Genomic DNA, 19120 nt, shown 5'->3' on the forward strand with positions numbered 1-19120 from the left:
CAGTGGTTCTTGGGTGCCTTGCAAATCAATTGGTGGTTTTCAGACTCTCCACTAACCAGCCTCTCCTGGACCAATTGAACTCCTGTCCATATGTACATCTACAAGTCCATCTCCGTTCTATCCAGACAAACCTCCTTGGCTCTGGCTTTAATGCTGGGGAGCTCTTATTTGGCTCCTGACTGCCACTTCCTAACTGTGTGCCTTGGGAAAACTAGCTCTACCTCTCTCAAGTTAAATTTTCACCTTAAAATGTGTTATCGTGTACCTGGTGGGGCTGTGAAGCAGCCGGCACCTGTCCCACACGAGGTGGGTTCTCCTTGAGTGGCAGCTGTTATCATCACCTTTAAGGAGCTGACACTTTATTCTGAACTTTTAAAACTGTCTGTCCTTCTGCACAAACTCCTCCTTGTGTTTTATCAGCCACCTCCTTTCCCCGCTTAACATTTCACAGACGCCCTGGGCAAGTCGTCTTGAATGTGAAGAAACTGTGGTGGTCGTGCGTCTGCTGAAAGGTCTTTTATTAAAGTGCCCCGTGCCTTCCAGGAAGCTCATCTCAGTCTATGGGTGAACCTGAAGGCCGGGACTTTGTCTTCTACGTCTGTGTATCTAACAAAACTGCACACGGGGTGCACACAGAAGAAAACTGTCTCTCAGACTGTCCATACCTTTCCTTCCAGGAGGGGCTCGGTAGAACTTCACAATGAGCATGGCATTTATGAATCAAGTTACCATCTCTACTCATCAGGAGAAAGCTGATCAACTGGCATCAACCTAGGGATCTCAAGGCTGAATGTGCTTTCGGTATTTTTCCTACTTTTCTATTTTCCTGACTAATTATCCTGAAGCACAGAAAGCAATGAGTCGCCTGCTTCAGAACACCAGTGTTGTGCCGTATAACCAGGTTATAATGGGCCTCTGTGTCTAGTGGCCCCATTCTGCATCTAGGGCAGTGATTCTTAACCCTCACCGGGCTCTAGAATCACCTGGGAACTTTAAAAAAATATTTATTCTTAGGCCTCATACCAGAGGTACAAAGTTGACTGGTCTAGAATGGAGCCTAGGAATGTATAATTTTAAAAGCTTGGCTTAAAAAAATTTTTTTAAATGGTTTTAATGCACGGGCAGAATTGAGGACCATCAATCTAATAGGTGGAAAAAAAAAAAGAAAGGCAAGAGTTTGTGGTGTTTTCTTTAGGATGGCCTAGAAGGCATTGGGAAGGCAATGGAAACTTATGAGCAGGGCAGTGACACTAAGCAGAGAAGAGAAAACAAAAAACCAATCATCATGTATTGAAAAGCCAGGTAATGTAGGCATTGCTATAAATAAACGGGGTTGTCTTCCCAGGCAGAGGAAGGAAACTGCTGCTGTGTCCTGTGATAGGATATTTGGCAGCCTAAGAGTCACCATTAGGGACCAGGCAGACAGGATGGAAATGGAGACCAGCCCTGGTCTTGTCTCCATTCTCCTCTCTTTCCTATTAAAAATGGGCCAAGTGCTGACCTCAGCAAGACCTTAGCTTATCTTCTGTCAAGAACAAAGCTGAGTTTCCACATATCAATCTTTATTACTTTGGTCTAGAATTCTCTTTAAAATAAAGGTTTCAGGGGATGCCTTTAGAAAAACAACCCACAGCTATAATAATAACTATTGCCTTCAGTCACATGGGCTCTTTTTCTGGAAAAATAATCATCCAAAATTTCTGACGGAGGACTATCCAAAAGTCCTGGGGCAATGATTTTTTAAAAAATGCATTATAATAACCAGTTTTGGAAAGAGTGAAGTGACAGCCATCCTTAATCTCTACTAGTGGAAATATAAATTGGGACAATTTTTAAAGAAATTGGACAGTGTGTGCCAGGAGCTTGGAAATAATTCATACTTTTTGGTCTACTACTGTAAATCTATTCCTAAGAATGGACTCTAAGAAAAAATTCAGAGATGTATTATTTATGCACTACTTTATCATATAATATACAATATCATACATACTATATACTATGTAAATACATAATAATACCATACAAATTTGCCATATGGTACTGAAAATTTGGAAGCAACCAAAATAAATGTCTAACAAAAAGAGATCAGCTAAATAACTTTTGGCACCTCATTAAAGCAGACTATTAAGAATCTACGAAAACCTGCAAACAATATATTAAATATCAGAGAATGCTCGTGATATATTTTAAGTAAAAAATGGAATGGTACAAAACACTTTTTAGTATAAACTTATTTTTTAAGTGTAAGTTGCAAAAAATAAAAACATATTTGAGGACTTCCCTGGTGGCGCAGTGGTTTAGAATCTGCCTGCCAATGCAGAGGACATGGGTTCGAGCCCTGGTCTGGGAAGATCCCACATGCCACGGAGCAACTAAGCCCGTGCACCACAACTACTGAGCCTGTGTGTGCCGCAACTACTGAAGCCCGCGCGCCTAGAGCCCATGCTCCGCAACAAGAGAAGACACCGCAATGAGAAGCCCGCGCACCGCAAAGAAGAGTAACCCCTGCTCGCCACAACTAGAGAAAGGCTGCATGCAGCAACGAAGACCAAACACAGCCAAAAATAAATTAATTAATTAATTAAAATAAATTTTAAAAAAAACCGAAAAAAAAAAACCATACTTGAGGGGAAATATGGTGAGATGCTCACAGGATATAGTTTTTTCTTTCATATTTTTCTACAGTTTCTACATTTTTTTACAATAAACCTGCATTACTTTTATGATTCTAAAACATACCAAAAATGTTTTGTTTTCAATATATATGGAGTGTCAATGAAAATTTTCTGAAATAATAAATTACCAGTCTTTCTCCCATTTTGAGTTAAGGACACACATTTCTGAAAAGATGTCTGGATCCATGCCGATTTTTTTAAAAGCACCAAATTTTCGGTTCTCTTTAGGAGAGATTTTCCTCACCATTTCTCCCGTATCCAGGCTGTTGCTAACTGAAATGCTGACAATCGCCAGTCATACGATCCCAAAACATCAGGAGAGGGCCTAGTGTGTTGAGCGGAACATTCATGCTCTTTCTTAATGATCAGGAAATGAACAAACCATGAGATGTCATGGGCACTGAGTCCTGGGGGGCGCCACAAACCCCAAGTGCTATGGGGTACACAGGACCGTGGTTCCTTCACCTCTAGACGCTCGTTAGTTCTTTTATGGGATTCAGGACCACATCTGGGGTCATCATGGACCAGGAGGCACCCTCCCACACCCAGGCCAAGCGATTTTAGAGGAATCCTAGGACTCTGGTTCTTCTCTAGGATGGTATAGAGTATTCTATGTGTCTTGGACGTAAGAGAATTGGCTTGTGTACTTCCCAGAAGACCTAAGGACTTGGCATGAGCATGGGAAGTGAGCTGATTTGTGCAGGCCAACCTCCCCACGCTTGCTTTCAACAGTCCCTCCTCAACCCACCCAGAGTTGAATAGGAGCTGCTACTCAATCAGGCTTCAGGGTGGGCAAAGCCAAGAACCGGAGGGCCTGAGCTGGTCATGCCAATTGCTCTGTGGTATTAGATCCATTCAGTGTCCATCTCTGGAGCTCGAAGCTGTCAGCTGGCAGGGAGCTGCTTGCTTCGGCAACTAGTTCTCAGAAGGCGGAGGGAAGCAGGGACGCCCCTGGGTTAGCAATGGAAGCTGTGGCACACGTCCAGCCGAGCCCCTCGGGCTCAGCACTCAAGAGTGCTGTGATGCTCGGGCAGGGAACGTGACCTACCTCATAGGAAGTTCTGATGAGTCTGAAGATGTCGACCTCAGGATAGGGCTCCACATCCTCACTGAGCAGGGAGTGGAGATGAGGGATGGGGGGCAGCGTGCTGTCCTTATTGGTCACACTGTCCAAATACCTGGAAGAAGAAATGAATCTGGCATCACTGGGAGGCGAAACCCTTTACACCTGTCCACCCATTTGCTGCAAACTCTGCATATCAAAACAAAAGACTAAAATTTCCTTAAGAGCAGAATAAAATTTCCTTCACTTCTTTTTTTTAAAATTGTATTATTTTTTAAATTGAAGTAGAGTTGATTGCCTTCACTTCTAAAGACAAAGCATATGAAAAGAAATCCTCAGCCACAGAGAAAAGTGGGCATTATGATTACCATCAGGCCAATTAAGACTCGTGAAACCAAGGAAAAAGATACATGGAAAGTACAGGGAAGAGGACTTCCCTGGCGGTCCAGTGGTTAAGACTCCGTGCTTCCAATGCAGGGGGCCTGGGTTCGATCCCTGGTGGGGGAACTAAGATCCCTCATGCTGCGTGGCGCGGCCAAAAAAACAACAACAACAACAAAAAAAGGACAGGGAAGAAAACCCAAAGGTAGTTTTCAAAGTGAGAAATACCTTCCCAAAACGGTCATGGCCTCCCCATCGTCCTTGCAGTTCAAAAGTTTGTCCACATTTGCGTCCAGCACAGCCAGGGCCAACTGGAATATCACTTTGATTCCTTCATAGAAGAAACAGTCGACAACCACAACTGCACTCTCAAAGGGCATCACGCTGAGAAACAGTGTGAGGAACCAGGACAGGGAGATGGTAGAAATCACACCCAGGTCCTGCATGCAGTCATACAGCTGTGGGACATAGTCCCGGGCAAGTTCCTCGAAGACACCCTGGTCCACCAGGGCACCTGCAGTGGAGGTGGACGCAAAAGGCCATGGGTCAACCAACTGTACCTTCTCACTAATGAACCCAACCCAATGGCTTGACGAAAATAATCCAGTTCACAACTGCTGCTGAGACAGAACTCTAATTACTGTGTTACTAGACCAAGGTGTCAGCACAGTCAAGTCACCAGATGAGTTCTGGCTACATCCTCTCTTTCTGGGGTCTTCCTCTACTGCTTCTTTACCATAAAAGAGCAATAACATGAGAACTCTAAAGGCTGTTGAAAAGGTCAATTTACAAAACTCTCCTGGCACACAATTTCTTTTTTTGTTGGCAACATGATGTTCGGTTAGGCATGAAATGTATATCTAAGTAGCCTCATTTCTTGGCAGATTCTTTAAAAAAAAAAAATCGCTCTTCTGGATGCATGGTCCCCACATAGGAATCATTTCTCTGAACAATTGTTTTTTCAATTTAAAAACATTCCAGCTGTAGACATTTCTGGAGAGTATTTCCAATGAGTCAAATTAGCGTGCAAAAGTTTAGAAATGAAAACAGAACACAAGAGGGGAGCATAAAGCATACCTTTTGCTACACTAGCAATGAAAAGCTTATCCTGCTAAAATGAATGTCTAACACTGGAGGGGATTATAAGGAGAAATGCCAATAATTTGTTTAAATGCTCACCACCGTTGTTTGCTTTGCAATGAAACCAGTTCTGAAAAATACCTTAGAAACTGAGCTCTGGATACATTTTTATATGCTATTCTGCCCACTCCTTTTTTGAATACTTCTGCTTTCCATAGATTCCATGCTCTTCATGAAAGAATTGTTAAACCTTTTTGGGTTGATGATCTGTGTGCTTGGTGTAGCTCTCACATGGCACAGACTGACACCCACATTGAGTGTTTTCTAAAAGAGTGAGACACGTGTATTCTCTCCATGGGGAGAAGCTCCATGGGGCTCCTTTGTGTATAATCTATATTGATTCAAGCCCTCTCGTTTGCATCTTAGAAAGCTGCAGTAGTCTGAAATTCTTTTGACCAACGGTGACTGGAAATGGGGTTCCAGCTGGTATCCCGGCTCTAGAAACATTTTCCTGATGAGATAAGGGTTAGAATGTTAACTGCATCCTCACATACCAACCACCCTGGTGTTGTAGTAATCAGGAAGCATGCGTTCACACAAAGCCACCAGCAACCAGAAAGCTTCCTCCTCTTTGGCATAAAGCAGCAGCACTGATGTGACAATGTTCATGGCCTAAAGGGATGAAAGAAGATGTCATCAAACACATTTTACATTTTAACATACAAACAATTTTGTTAACCTGAAAAATGACTGAGTTAGTCCCACAGGGTCCAGCATACTTTTTCCGTAAAAACACAGATAATAAATTTTTAAAGCCTTTGCAAGTACACACACATATTCTTCCAAGTTTTGTCTTCTTTCCAACCCTTTAAAAATGTTAAAGCCCTTAGTCCTTGAGCTTGTTAACTGTTAAGAGCCTCCGTGAACACCAACATTCACCAAGGGCTGAGCCCCCCATGCACGCAAACACTCATTCAAAAAAACTTTGTCCAAAGGCTGTTTGACAAAGCTTTTAACCTGTTAAAAATCTCGGTGTTTTTAATCCTTAATTCAGTGAGGTAACTATTTCCTTTTTAATCTTCCATAATTGCGTCTAAACCAAGTACACATGGCTTGAGCCTCTCCTCGGGGAACAATGAAACCTTTCAAAGTTGGAGTCCTCGCCCATTATTTCCATCTGGATAAGGATGGTAGTGATAAGTAACAGGGATTTTATTCTAAAGTAACCTACTTTATTAAAAGCTATTATCAGATAGCTCACAACCACTCAAGGCTCAACTACTTTAATGTCCTCTTAATTAAAAAGAGGAAGATCAAAAGATACATATGAACTCTATTATATTAGAAGGGAAGTCACTCCTGTACTTCTTTTGATCTTCTAGAAACCAGTAAGTGTTCATCAGGCTTCAACAATATAAATGTCAGAAAAGGAACTTTGGGGACTTCCCTGGTGGCGCAGTGGTTAAGAATCCACCTGCCAATGCGGGGGACATGGGTTTCAGCCCTGGTCCGGGAAGATCCCACATGCTGTGGGGCAACTAAGCCCGTGCGCCACAACTACTGAGCCTGCGCTCTAGAGTCGGTGAGCAACAACTACTGAGCCCGTGCGCAGCAATGAAGACCCAACTCAGCCAAAAATAAATTAATTAATTAAAAATAAATAAATAAAAGGAATTTGGGTCTAATAGGCTCTTTCTTGTAAGCCTTACTCAATAGCTTCCCAAGTGAAATCATTAGTAAAATTCTACTTGAGAATTAACCTGCCTAGCCCACGATCACGGTCATGGTTAGTTCCTTAGTCATTCAGTCAAGGTAAGTTCTTTTGAGGGTCTACTTGGTAACAGGCTCTGGATTAAATATTGGGGAAGGGGGGGATACAGTGGTGACAAGTCTCACAGGGCATAAATGCTGGGGTCAGAGAGAGAGAATAAAGACGTAAAGGTTGATTAATCAATTTGGATGTATATTTAAATTAAGTGCTATCAAAGAGATAAAATGTGGTACAGGGAGACCCGTGCTCTGTGTGTGTGTGTATGTGTGTGTGTATGTTTGTGTAGAGATGTAAAGGAATTAAGCCTGCTTTATCTTTTAGCTAGATGGTCAGGGAAGGTCTCTCTGAGCATGTATGTGGTCTTTAAATCTAAGGACATTATCTCGGAGCTTCCCAAATTGTGGTATCTGTACCTAGTATAAGAGATAATTGTAGCGGGGATATGGGCAACATTTTTTTATACTGAATTAAGCATTTATTTTAAAGCCTTAAAATATAACCTTAGCATATAAAAGTTACATTCTCAAGGACATTAGTTGCTTAGGAGATGCAGAGTAGGGGCACTGTGGAACCTAGAATCCAGGCCTGGTGCCCAGGCATGCTCAGGAACAGCTGGTGACCAGCTAGGTCACCAGACGGTGGTGGATCCAGAAAGGGCACTCTTGTCTCCTGGCTGAGAACCTCAGCACAGTGGTTCTCAGCTCAGGGAGATTTCGCTCTCTGACAGACAGTTGTCAACGTCTGCAGACATTTTAGTTGTCACAGTTGGGGAGTTCTACTGGTGTTTAGTGGGTAGATGCTATTAAACATGTTACTCAACAGGATTGTTATTAAACATCCTACAAAGCACAGGACCGTCCCACACAAAGAATTATTCAGTCCACAATGTCAACAGTACCAAGGTCGAGAGATCCTGGTGCAGTAATAGTTCTCTTAGCCATAACGCCTTTCTCATTACTTACTGGCTAATAAAACATTTTTTTAAAGTCTCACCCCTCTGTGACATTCACCTGGCAATACCCTATGTTAGGATTTCGAAAAGCATAAGCCGTTAAGACTCTCCTCAGAGCGGCGATGCCCATTTCGTTCTGGAAAGCCGGGTGTTCTGGGAGGGAGCGGTGCAGGTCCCTCTCAATCTCCTCCGTGGCGAGGTTGTACTTCCCCATGGACTTCTCCACGAGGTCTTCATAGTACCCGGGATGCGTGGCCTTCTCATTGATAGCACCTGGGAAATACCCAACAGACGCAACATCAGAAAGTGGAAGCCCCGCCCTTGGTCTGTAACCACAGCTGACTGACCCAGACTCTTCACCTTCCTTCCCCTCAAAGGACACTTGCGAGATAATTACGAAATCCCATGATGACGTGTCTGTTGCAATCACGGCCAGATTGTAAATTCACTTCTGTCCTCCTTCCCTCTTCTCGTTCCATAGTAAGAGGCTGTTTAAAAACCTCCCTACAGGGGCTTCCCTGGTGGCACAGTGGTTCAGAATCTGCCTGCCAATGGAGGGGACAGGGGTTCGAGCCCTGGTCCAGGAAGATCACACATGCCGCAGAGCAACTAAGCCCGTGTGCCACAACTACTGAGCCCATGAGCCACAACTACTGAAGCCTGCCTGCTTAGAGCCCATGCTCCACAACAAAAGAAGCCACCACAATGAGAAGCCCGCGCACTGCAACGAAGAGTAGCCCCCACTCGCCACAACTAGAGAAAAGCCCGCATGCAGCAATGAAGACCCAACACAGCCAAAAATAAATTAAAAAAAAAAAAAAAAACCTCCCTATACTATATGATATCATTTATACGTGGAATCTAAAAAATAATACAAATGAATGTATATGCAATACAGAAACAGACTCACAGACAGAGAAAACAAACTTATGGTTTCCAAAGGGGAGAGGGGATCGGGGAGGGACAAATTAAGAGGATGGGATTAACAGATACAAACTACTATACATAAAATAAATAAGCAACAGGGATTTACTGTATAGTACAGGGAACTATATTCAATACCTTGTAATAACCTTAATGAAAAAAAATCAGAAAAAAGATAACTGAATCTCTATGCTGTATACCTGAAACTAACACAATCAACTATACTTCGGTAAAAAAACTAATAATGATGAATTAAAAAAAAAAAACCTCCCTAAGATAGAGGTTTCCAACCTAAAAACTGTGTCCCCCAAGGAACTTCCACAGACAATCCTGAGGGGCTGCTCAGAGAAAAAAAGGGAGGTGGGCAGAGAAAGCCGCCTCACCGGCCTCAGCCCTCCCTCAACCTAGCAGCTTTGTTTGTATTCTATTGGGGTTTTCCTTAGGATTTCACTTGAAAAAGGAGGGTCTGCTTCTCAAAATAAGTTTGAAAACTGTTTGCTAAAGCATAAGCCTCGAAGGGCTCACGAACAGCCATACTGAAGAGTAAGAGGAGATATTAGGATACACGGAGGAGTTCTAGCATTGCGGGGGGGGGGGGGGGGGAGGGCGTCCCCGGCAGTGACGAGCTTCCGCTGCGGAGGGGAGCTCCTCAGTGCTGGGGGAGAGGACGGAGAGGTGGGTGAGAAGCACTGCGGTGACAGATTTGCATGTTATGATTCTTAAAGGCAGAAAAGGGGCTTCCCTGGTGGCGCAGTGGTTGAGAGTCTGCCTGCCAATGCAGGGGACACGGGTTCGAGCCCTGGTCTGGGAAGATCCCACATGCCGCGGAGCAGCTGGGCCCGTGAGCCACAACTACTGAGCCTGCGCGTCTGGAGCCTGTGCTCCGCAACAAGAGAGGCCGCGATAGTGAGAGGCCCGCGCACCGCGATGAAGAGTGGCCCCCGCTCGCCGTAACTGGAGAAAGCCCTCGCACAGAAACGAAGACTCAACACAGCCAAAAATTTAAAAAAATAAAAAAAAAAAATTCTATGAGAACAAAGTTTAAAAAAAAAAAAAAGGCAGAAAAACTCTGGATGCAAACAATTGAATCTAAATCTAGTTAAATATAATTTACGTAAGTATAAATTATATATACATACACATATATATAAATATATACAGATAAAAATACACATACATATATGTACATATTATATAATGAATAGGTACATATATGTTAAATATATATATGTATATATATATACACACTATACACACACACACACGTATTTAATGACAGGGTAAACTGATCTGTGTTTCACTGATTAGAAATTAGACCCCTGGGCTGACCCAGTCCTTGCCACAGGTGGTCACCCAGAGAGCCAGCCTCATCACTCACACTTGCCCTGGAAAGGCAGTCTGGTTGACGGCAACTTGACACTGGCTTTGGCTCTCTTCTCAAGGGAGATTTGCAAGGACTTCTTGCCGTCTGGCCTGCACCTCACTTCAGTGGGTACAGCGAGCCAGGCCCTGGTACAGGGGTCCTAAGAGTTATGGGAAGCAGGGCAGGACTCAGGCGGGGCTCCCCTGCTGGGGGCTGGGCTCTCCCCGTGGGTGGGCTGGCCTCCAAATGGGCCCCATGCCCTGTGCACTGGGTGGACATATGGGCTCAGTTCTCTACCCAACAGAGACGGTGTGTAGACCACAATACCCTTTGGCCTCACATAGCCCATCACAATTAAAGAAAACGCTGGGTCTAACTCTGAATGTGTCTCTATAACAAGGCTGTGGACTGTCGTAGGCTGTTTCCCCGGCGGCTAATGTGTTTCATTTTCATCTAAAATGTGGCTGTAAATAACTTCCAATTTGAATAAAATGAAAATGGAATTTTTTGTTTACTCTGTCAGCGATCTGAATCAGGTTGTCAAGGTGACCTGTTGGCCACACACAAGGAAGACAGCAGCCTGGATGGTAAGGATCTTCTTGGGCTGGATTGGTAGCTAGAAATGATTTGACTCAAATTTGGGTTTCTAAATGAGGAGCTATGGCTGCTCTACGTAAAGCAAATGAAAAACAAGACGTGTAAATGAGGATAGAACAAACTAGTTTTACATGAAACAGATAAAACCAATTATTTTTCAGGATTCTATCCCCCTACTTCTGGGATATAATATATCTCATTATAGGCAATTGTCATTTATATCCACTTTTAGAAAGAGCTACAGGTTTTTTTTTTTTCCAAAGGTTTTCTTGTAAGTCTGGTAACTATGCTTTTAATTTTAATGTCATTTTTAAAATAAAAGGTTTTGATAATAGTACTTGTGTCAGACCACCTCACATTCAAATAAAAATTTTCACATGGGCCTATTTAAGACGGTTACATTTCAAGCTTCTAACCAGGTAAAGTAACTGATTTATATATTAAAGACTGGTGACACCCAAAGGAATGCTCTGATGTTTGTGACAGAATAGATCCCTGGCATACACTGGATGTTTAGGCTGGGAGGAAGGAATGATGGGCTTAGCCCGAAGGACCTCTGGCTTCTGTAGCAGGGCTCAAAGGTTTAACCTGACGGTGTTGTATTTGGGCATGAGCCTGGCAGTGGGGCCAATGAGGATGGACACAGCTTTCCCATGGGTCCAGGACACGTCCCCTTCTGTCCTTCCCGGCATCTCCAGCTTGGAGTGTATGATCCAGGAAGGCTTTCGTTCCCAGGGCTGATTCTGGCCTCTCTTCCCGGTCTCCAGTGATAACCAGCAAATTCAAGAGGTGGCAAAAATCAAGGAGAAGCTTCTTCTATTCCTTCATTTCTACCCTCTTCCCCATCCCAACGAAGACTCTGACGGAGTGCCACACTTAAACATCCTCAGTGAAGTTGACACAGCTGGGAAAGGAGAAAAAGGACTCCAAAAATCACAAAGAACTATACTTTTTCTTCAGTCTCCGTTTTATCCTAAACAGAGTTAGTGAAAGAATAGAAGAGGTTATGAGGACTCGAGGGATGGTGTCTTCAACATCTGGTCTGTTGAATATGTGTCCTGTATTTTTACTGAGGGAATTCAACACTCTGGCAAGGAACTGCGATCTAGCACTGAATCAGGGGGTTACATATTTGAAAGAGCCCTGAGGCACGAAGGAAGGCGGAAGGGCAGCCCCGGGGTCCCCAGTGCTCCCACTCCGAGCCCGGCCATACCTGACAGCAGCAGCCAGAGCTCCCCACGCATGCTCTCGGGTACGCCCTTCAGCACCAGGTCCCGTGTCTTTTCCGTGCGGTACATGCAAATCCCTTGCCCGTACTCAGCAAAGTGAATCTTCCAGGCTTGCTCTTTCAAAAACTCTTTGGCCTGAAAGAGATAATGAAGCATCACTACATCCCAAAGTACTTCGACAATGGTTAGGGCAAGTTCGATGGAAGGTCAGAACACTTTCCCTGGTGAATGGAGCAGTTAAGTTCTGGACAGGATTCATGAGAACAAAGAACTCAGATTTTCTGGAGTCCTTCCCAGATAGGACACATGTATGCCCGTGGATCTGCCATGAAATTTTCTGGCCTAGAGTCAGAATTGTACTTACCTGGGATGAGTCAGCAGAATGCAAATGATATTTATGGCTTTATGTCTATACCTCCAAGTGAAACAGTGGATGTTTTTTAAACGTGGCCTGAGACATTATGTACTTATTTGTTGGCTGACTTATACAATAGTTAAAAACAAGACCAAAAATTGTCAGCTGTACCCTCTATAACTCGTCTCCTTCCACGATGAAGCCACTCTGAAACCCAATGACATATAACCATGTCATTATATGTTATATTTGTATGTCATTTGTGTTTCTTCAACAAAATATCCTTTACTTGTAGGAAAATATCTATTGACATATTGATGAGTTTACTTTTATTTAAAAAGATCGAAACAGTGGATGTTTTTTAAACGTGGCCTGAGACATTATGTACTTATTTGTTGGCTGACTTATACCATAGTTAAAAACAAGACCAAAAAAAGGTCAGCCGTACCCTCTATAACTCATCTCCTTCCACGATGAAGCCACTCTGAAACCCAATGACATATAACCATGTCATTATATGTTATATTTATATGTCATTTGTGCTTCTTCAACAAAATATTCTTTACTTGTAGGAAAATATCTATTGACATATTGATGAGTTTACTTTTATTCGAAAAGATTTTTTAAACGTTATCGTTCTAATATAGAAAGTTCCGGGCAAGAGGAGGCGGCACCCACCAATTTGGGGTTGAACTCCTCGGGAGACCGCCGCCGATACATGGTCATCAGGGTCTGTGTGGCCGTGGGGACGCTGTTGCCATTGAGGTTAAACTGGCGCTCACCGTCAGCATCGGAGCTCGTGCTTCTCTGGGGACTGGAGGAAACGAGGCTGCTGGGCCGAGAATACACCTGCCGATGCAGAGAGCAACAAGATGCTGGAACCATTTTGGCTACAGAATCTACTTCTTCAGCGCCCTCTGGACAGACACCAATAGCTACGTCATGGTTCCCAAGAGGTTTCTTGTGACGTGACAAAACAGGAGAAAGGCAGCAAGCCAGCACTTTGATGGGGATTAGATGGGGTCATGGGCCACAGAGCTTCAATGCCCAAAATAGGTTTCCTCTGTATTTTAGATGCATTTTTACAACAAACTGGTTGGCCACGTGTCTCTCTGATTAGTATGCATGCAAAGCATGATGTGGTTGAATCAGCTGCTCATGGGACCACCTCCCTCACCTCCTCTCTAGTTTCTGGTGCCTCAGAAATGCTTACAGAAGCTTGGAGCAGGGAGACAGGGGCAGGGATGTTACTCATGAGCTCACCATTTTTGCAATGTATTTTAGCTGCTAGCAAGTTGCTCTATCACTTGAGCTAATTACATATCTTTCAGGGCCCCAGTTTCCCTGGATGTCTAGGGCCTAATTCAATAGGGATATAATTTGTATTTTATCATCATAAAACCATCATAATGATGTTGTATTTGTTTTGAGTGACCTCTGTACCATTCCCAACAAGGTCACTTATACAGACCAGAGTCACTTGCTACGTAACCAGGACAAATTACTTAATAATGCTTTCGACAGTGAAAGAAGAGGGTTAGACCAGGTGATCTCTAAGGTTCTGTCCGGCTCTATGATCCCAAACATAAACTCCATGAGATTTAAATGAGATACTGCTCTGGACATCAGAGTAGGTGGTTCATCTTAGCACAGCTGCAAAGCTTCAAGATCAAACTAACAGACAGGGAGGTGAACACCCCCGGGGAAGAGTAATAAGATGAGCCAAAACACCTGCAGGTGCCTTCCACAGACCTCATCATCTGAACTGTTGTAGCTTCCTGCAAACTCTTTGTCCGAGTATATTTTGGAGGTCGTCTGTTGAAGGAAATCAGAGATCCTCTGCACTAGAAAGTCTCTGTCTCTCAAATTGGCAAACAGGAAGGTCATCCTGTTCTTGGTGCTGATGGATAAAGGACTGGGGAGCACGCTGGAGCTGTCTGCCTTTTCTACAATCGTCACCTGAAAAGAAACAGGACACCAAGACTATTACTTTCCAGGGATTATCCGACAGCAACCTCTTAGCCGCACTGGAAAGAACACAACACTTTTAAATCTCTGTAGAAACCTCCTCTATTTTATTGAGGCAAGTTGAGATTCTTTAGCCCTGTTCCAATAAAATAAAACAGCTCATAACAAATCAGACTGGAGCTGGAATTATCTTGCTGGTCTTTCTAAATTAGTTAGTTATAAATCGAGAGTGAGTTTTGCCCCCCAGGAGACATTTGGCAACATCTAGAGGCACTTCTAGTAGTCACAAGTGGAGGGCACCACTGGCATCTCATAGGTAGAGGAAGGGATACTGCTAAACATCCTGCAGTGCACAGGACCCAGGACGGCCCGCCCCCAACAAAGTCCGGCCCAAGATGCCAATAGTGCCAAGGTTGAGAAACCTTGTCGTAAAGGAATTCTTTGATTTTCATTAAAATTTCATGGAACCATAAGAGGGAGGACTCCTAGCTGTTGCTTCATCTGTAAGAGACAGAAACAACCGATGACACTGGGTCCTTTTACCAGCTTTAATGTGGGGATGGCTTTCAAAACACTACCAATCCTTCAAACGTCTCATTTAGACTCCAGGGCTTTGCATCCCTCACCTCTTACCACTTCAAAGTTTTAAAGGCTCGATTCTGAACAGACATGACTTAAACAGCTTAACTGCAACCCTATCTGCATTGGCTGACTCTGTGTGTGTGTGTGTGTGCGCGCGCACACGCATGCACAGCATGTGTGGTGAAGTAAGTCTACCACGTCAGGAGAAAAGTAGGAAAGAGGGGCATGTGTTTTAGTTTTGAAATGACGACATATATTTGGTGGTTTATAATAGGATTTTCATCAACTGGAAACTAGGATAAATGCATTACAACTTTTTTCTTTAGCACATTAGGAAGAAAATCTCAAGGCCAGCCCTAGATAAATGGTTTATTTGCAGCAGCTCTGACTCTGTAGAGCTAAGTTTCTTTCCCTTCTTCATTTCCACATGTAAGCAGTCTAGACAGGTTCAACTTCAACCTCTTCATCAGCATTTTCATGTGAAATACATTTCCTCCCAAGCAGAACTTTAAAAACTTTTCTCCCCTTCAAGGCTAAGGAACTTCTTGGAATTGCCTAAAAAGTTGCATGGTCCCAAGTGCAAACAGGTATTACTGGGGTCCATAAAGGGAAAAATTGCAGGACCTGTCTTCTGTTCTCAGACTTCATAAATATGTACAAGTTAGATATATATTTACACTTTTTAAAAGGAATCTCCAAGATACCTGGAGTTGAACATAAAAGTGTTTTTTTCTCCCAATGCAAAAGAAGCTAGAGAAATTGGGGGAAAAAACCCAACTTCTTTACCATAAAAAGGATTTTCCCATGACACTTCAGACATGTGTTAAACAATGCTTATTTTAAAAGACTGATGAAAACTTCCTTTTCTCTCAGTAGATTTTTTCTGATTCTTTTAGTCACCAGGCGTCTGCGATTAAATGACAGATGTCAAGAGAATGAAAGGTTCAAGTTCTGTGCCTAAAACACAGACATCACGTGCATCGTGATGAAGTCAAAGTGCAAAGCCCTGTATCTGGCAGGATCATGAATACAGAGACAGCAAGAAAGCGCCCTCAGAAAACCTAGGAAGGTTCCCACGGGTTACAACCTATTTTTCACTGGCAAATGAGTTCTAGTAGAATTCTACCCCATAAGCTTTGTGCCACCAGGAACAGGCAACAGCTATATCTGAATATTCTACAGAATAATGAGACACGTTTTAGTTACCAACTTGGGTTATAAAATAGATCAAATTGGGGCTTCCTTGGTGGCGCAGTGGTTGAGAATCTGCCTGCCAATGCAGGGGACACGGGTTCAAGCCCTGGTCTGGGAAGATCCCACATGCTGTGGAGCAACTAGGCCCGTGAGCCACAACTACTGAGCCCGCGCGTCTGGAGCCTGTGCTCTGCAACAAGAGAGGCCGCGATAGTGAGAGGCCCGCGCACCGCGATGAAGAGCGGCCCCCACTTGCCGCAACTAGAGAAAGCCCTCGCACAGAAACGAAGACCCAACACAGCCATAAAAAAAAAAAAAAAAAAAAAAAGTTCTGCTGTAGCGTAGTTTCAGTAGCGTTTAAAATAGATCAAATTTAATCAAATCTTGGTGTGTCATACAGAACACTTACAAGGTAATTTATAATTGAAAGAAAAGAGAGACTTCATCTGGAATCTCTAATGGGGACCTTGATCACTTCACTTTATCCTCCTGCTTTGCTGCCTCAGTAATTTCTATAAAATCTACAGCAATAAGATTCTGTGTAAACATTTAACATGTATCGATTTGGTCTACCTTAAGTCTGTATGTAGAATATATATTAACAATCTCCAGTCAGTATTTCTACTTATTTAGAAAAAATTAAATAGAACAACAATTCCTAGTCTACACCATCCTAAAAGTAGCCGTTCCAAGGAGGATGCAGCGTTCCCATGTTGGCTTCTGCTGACCAATCAGCTTAACTCAGTTCACAGAGACACCACCTCTACTCAGACAGACCCGGACGGAGGGTGGGAGCCTCGTTCTAGTGTTTTTCTGTCATTATCATACCTAGAGGTAATAAAAATTACATTAAGTCCTTTGCTTCTTCCATTAGTGGAGGTTCGGGATTGACCATGAATATACCTCAGCGATTCATCAGGTTAAAGGACAGGGCACTGCTGGCTCATTGAGCATTTCTTTAAAGCTGCATCCTCCAACCACAACACACTTTATTTTTTATTTATTTATTTATTTATTTATTTATTTATTTATTTATTTATGGCTGTGTTGGGTCTCCGTTTCTGTGCAAGGGCTTTCTCTAATTGCGGCAAGTGGGGGCCACTCCTCATCACGGTGCGCGGGCCTCTATCGCGGCCTCTCTTGTTGCGGAGCACAAGCTCCAGACGCGCAGGCTCAGCAGTTGTGGCTCACAGGCCTAGTTGCTCCGCGGCACGTGGGATCTTCCCAGACCAGGGCTCGAAACCGTGTCCCCTGCATTGGCAGGCAGACTCTCAACCACTGCGCCACCAGGGAAGCCCCACACTTTATTTTTAAATGCTACCTCTACCATTGTCCCTCTTCTGACTTACCCTGAAATGTGACTGAATGATCTTTGCCCTACCGCCTGTTGGGGAAAACTGGCAAGCAGAAGATGGGCTGAGGACATTAACCTCTATTCTCTCACTTCCCCCGAACTCTCGCCATCCTATTATCAATCACACTAAAATGTACACAGAGCGCCTGGACCAAACCGGGAGGTGGGGAACAGGAGATAAGACGTCTGGACAGCAGCTCCCAGCCCCTCTTTGCTCCTGAGTTCTCTAGAGTGATGACTCACTCAGATTCATAAATGACACATTCACGGTACATTCTTAATCCCAGGATGGGTTTCCCTAGCCAGTCCAGGTCACTCTGCTTTACTATGTTCAGGTAGTACTTGATGAAGAACATTTTTAGTGGCAGCCTTGTTACTACATATGGTGATAGATGTTAACTGGACTTATTGTGGTGATCATTCTGTAATATATACAAATATCAAATCACTACTTTGTTTACCTGAAACTAATATGTTATGTCAATTACACCACACATATACACACACACACACACACACACAGAGTTTAGTAACTCCCTAAGACAAAGTTTGCTGGAAAAAGTCATGAAATGCCTTTCAGAGCCAATTGTAAGTCCTGATGAATTATCCGTCTCAGAATTCACTCCCAACAATTCCTGGCCTCCAAATGTGTTATAATACCAGTTAGCACACCCTATAAGAAGGAGAACTAGATTTTTCAATTGCTTAACATTTTGCATTCTTTTTGATCCACCAATTAAACTTCTAGGAATTTATCAATTAAGGAAAATTATACATATGATTGGGAGAAAACTAAGAACAATGCAAAGGTCCAAGCACAGGTAACCTAAAAAGAAGAAATAAATTATACATACCCATTAATGGAATAATATGCAGTCACTAAAAGTTACATTGTAAAAGAATATTTTATGATATGGGGAAAAGTTTAGTGTACACTCACTGTTAAGGGAATTAAGAAAAAAATAAAAATTCTTTATGTTTTATATCTAAATAATATAAATGACATATACACAGCAATGTACAGAAAGCCTGAAAAGCTGTACAGCAGAATGTTAACATGGTCGTCTTTGAAGGGTGGGACTAGGACTGAATTTTGTTTTCTTTTTATTTGTATTTTTACTAATTTTCTGTGATAATGATGCAATATTTTTGAAACAAGAAAAACAAGAAAATTTGCTTACATAAACGATTTTTTTAAAAAAAAGAAAAGAAGGCAGAAGGAAACTTGAATCCTTTACTATAGAGAATCTTAATAAAGGGTCAATCTTGATTAAATAGCCAAAGCTTCTAACCGTCTTAATTTCTAGAAAAGGACCAGAGTAGGTTGAAAGTTACCAGGTCAGAAACTGCGGGTCTGCCAGCCCTTGACATCCTAACTTTGAGTTGCTTCTCAACCCCAAACAGCAAGGCTTCCATACAAGTACTAGAATAATCTATCACTGTGAGGACACGACAGAAGCCACCTCCACCCCAGATACAATAATAATGTTTCTTAGTCTTCACTGTCTATGGGCATCAGCCTGGCACTCTATTAAAATACAGACTCCAAAACTTGCAGAGATCCAGAAGATCTGGGGTGGGCTCAGGAATCTGCCACTGTGGCCAGCGGTCCCAGTGGTTCTAAGGCAAGGA

The 19120-nt window shown here is 43.0% G+C and overlaps 1 protein-coding gene across 2 annotated transcripts in view; it reads right to left on the minus strand.

Moving 5' to 3' along the window:
* Positions 1 to 19120, minus strand: part of TBC1D9 (TBC1 domain family member 9) — a 111284-nt gene that overhangs the window by 22473 nt on the left and 69691 nt on the right. The window contains exons 7-13 of one of the 2 annotated variants that reach the window (XM_059922521.1): positions 14143 to 14349; positions 13069 to 13239; positions 12020 to 12170; positions 7981 to 8195; positions 5754 to 5871; positions 4348 to 4633; positions 3724 to 3853 (exon numbers count right to left, since the gene is read on the minus strand). In XM_059922521.1, the coding sequence (XP_059778504.1) occupies positions 3724 to 3853; positions 4348 to 4633; positions 5754 to 5871; positions 7981 to 8195; positions 12020 to 12170; positions 13069 to 13239; positions 14143 to 14349 (1278 nt within the window). The remainder of the gene's footprint in view (positions 1 to 3723; positions 3854 to 4347; positions 4634 to 5753; positions 5872 to 7980; positions 8196 to 12019; positions 12171 to 13068; positions 13240 to 14142; positions 14350 to 19120) is intronic. The other variant, XM_059922522.1, reaches the window with a different exon arrangement.

This window comes from Balaenoptera ricei, chromosome 5 (genome assembly GCF_028023285.1).
Source record: "Balaenoptera ricei isolate mBalRic1 chromosome 5, mBalRic1.hap2, whole genome shotgun sequence".
In the NCBI taxonomy this organism is placed as follows: domain Eukaryota; kingdom Metazoa; phylum Chordata; class Mammalia; order Artiodactyla; family Balaenopteridae; genus Balaenoptera; species Balaenoptera ricei.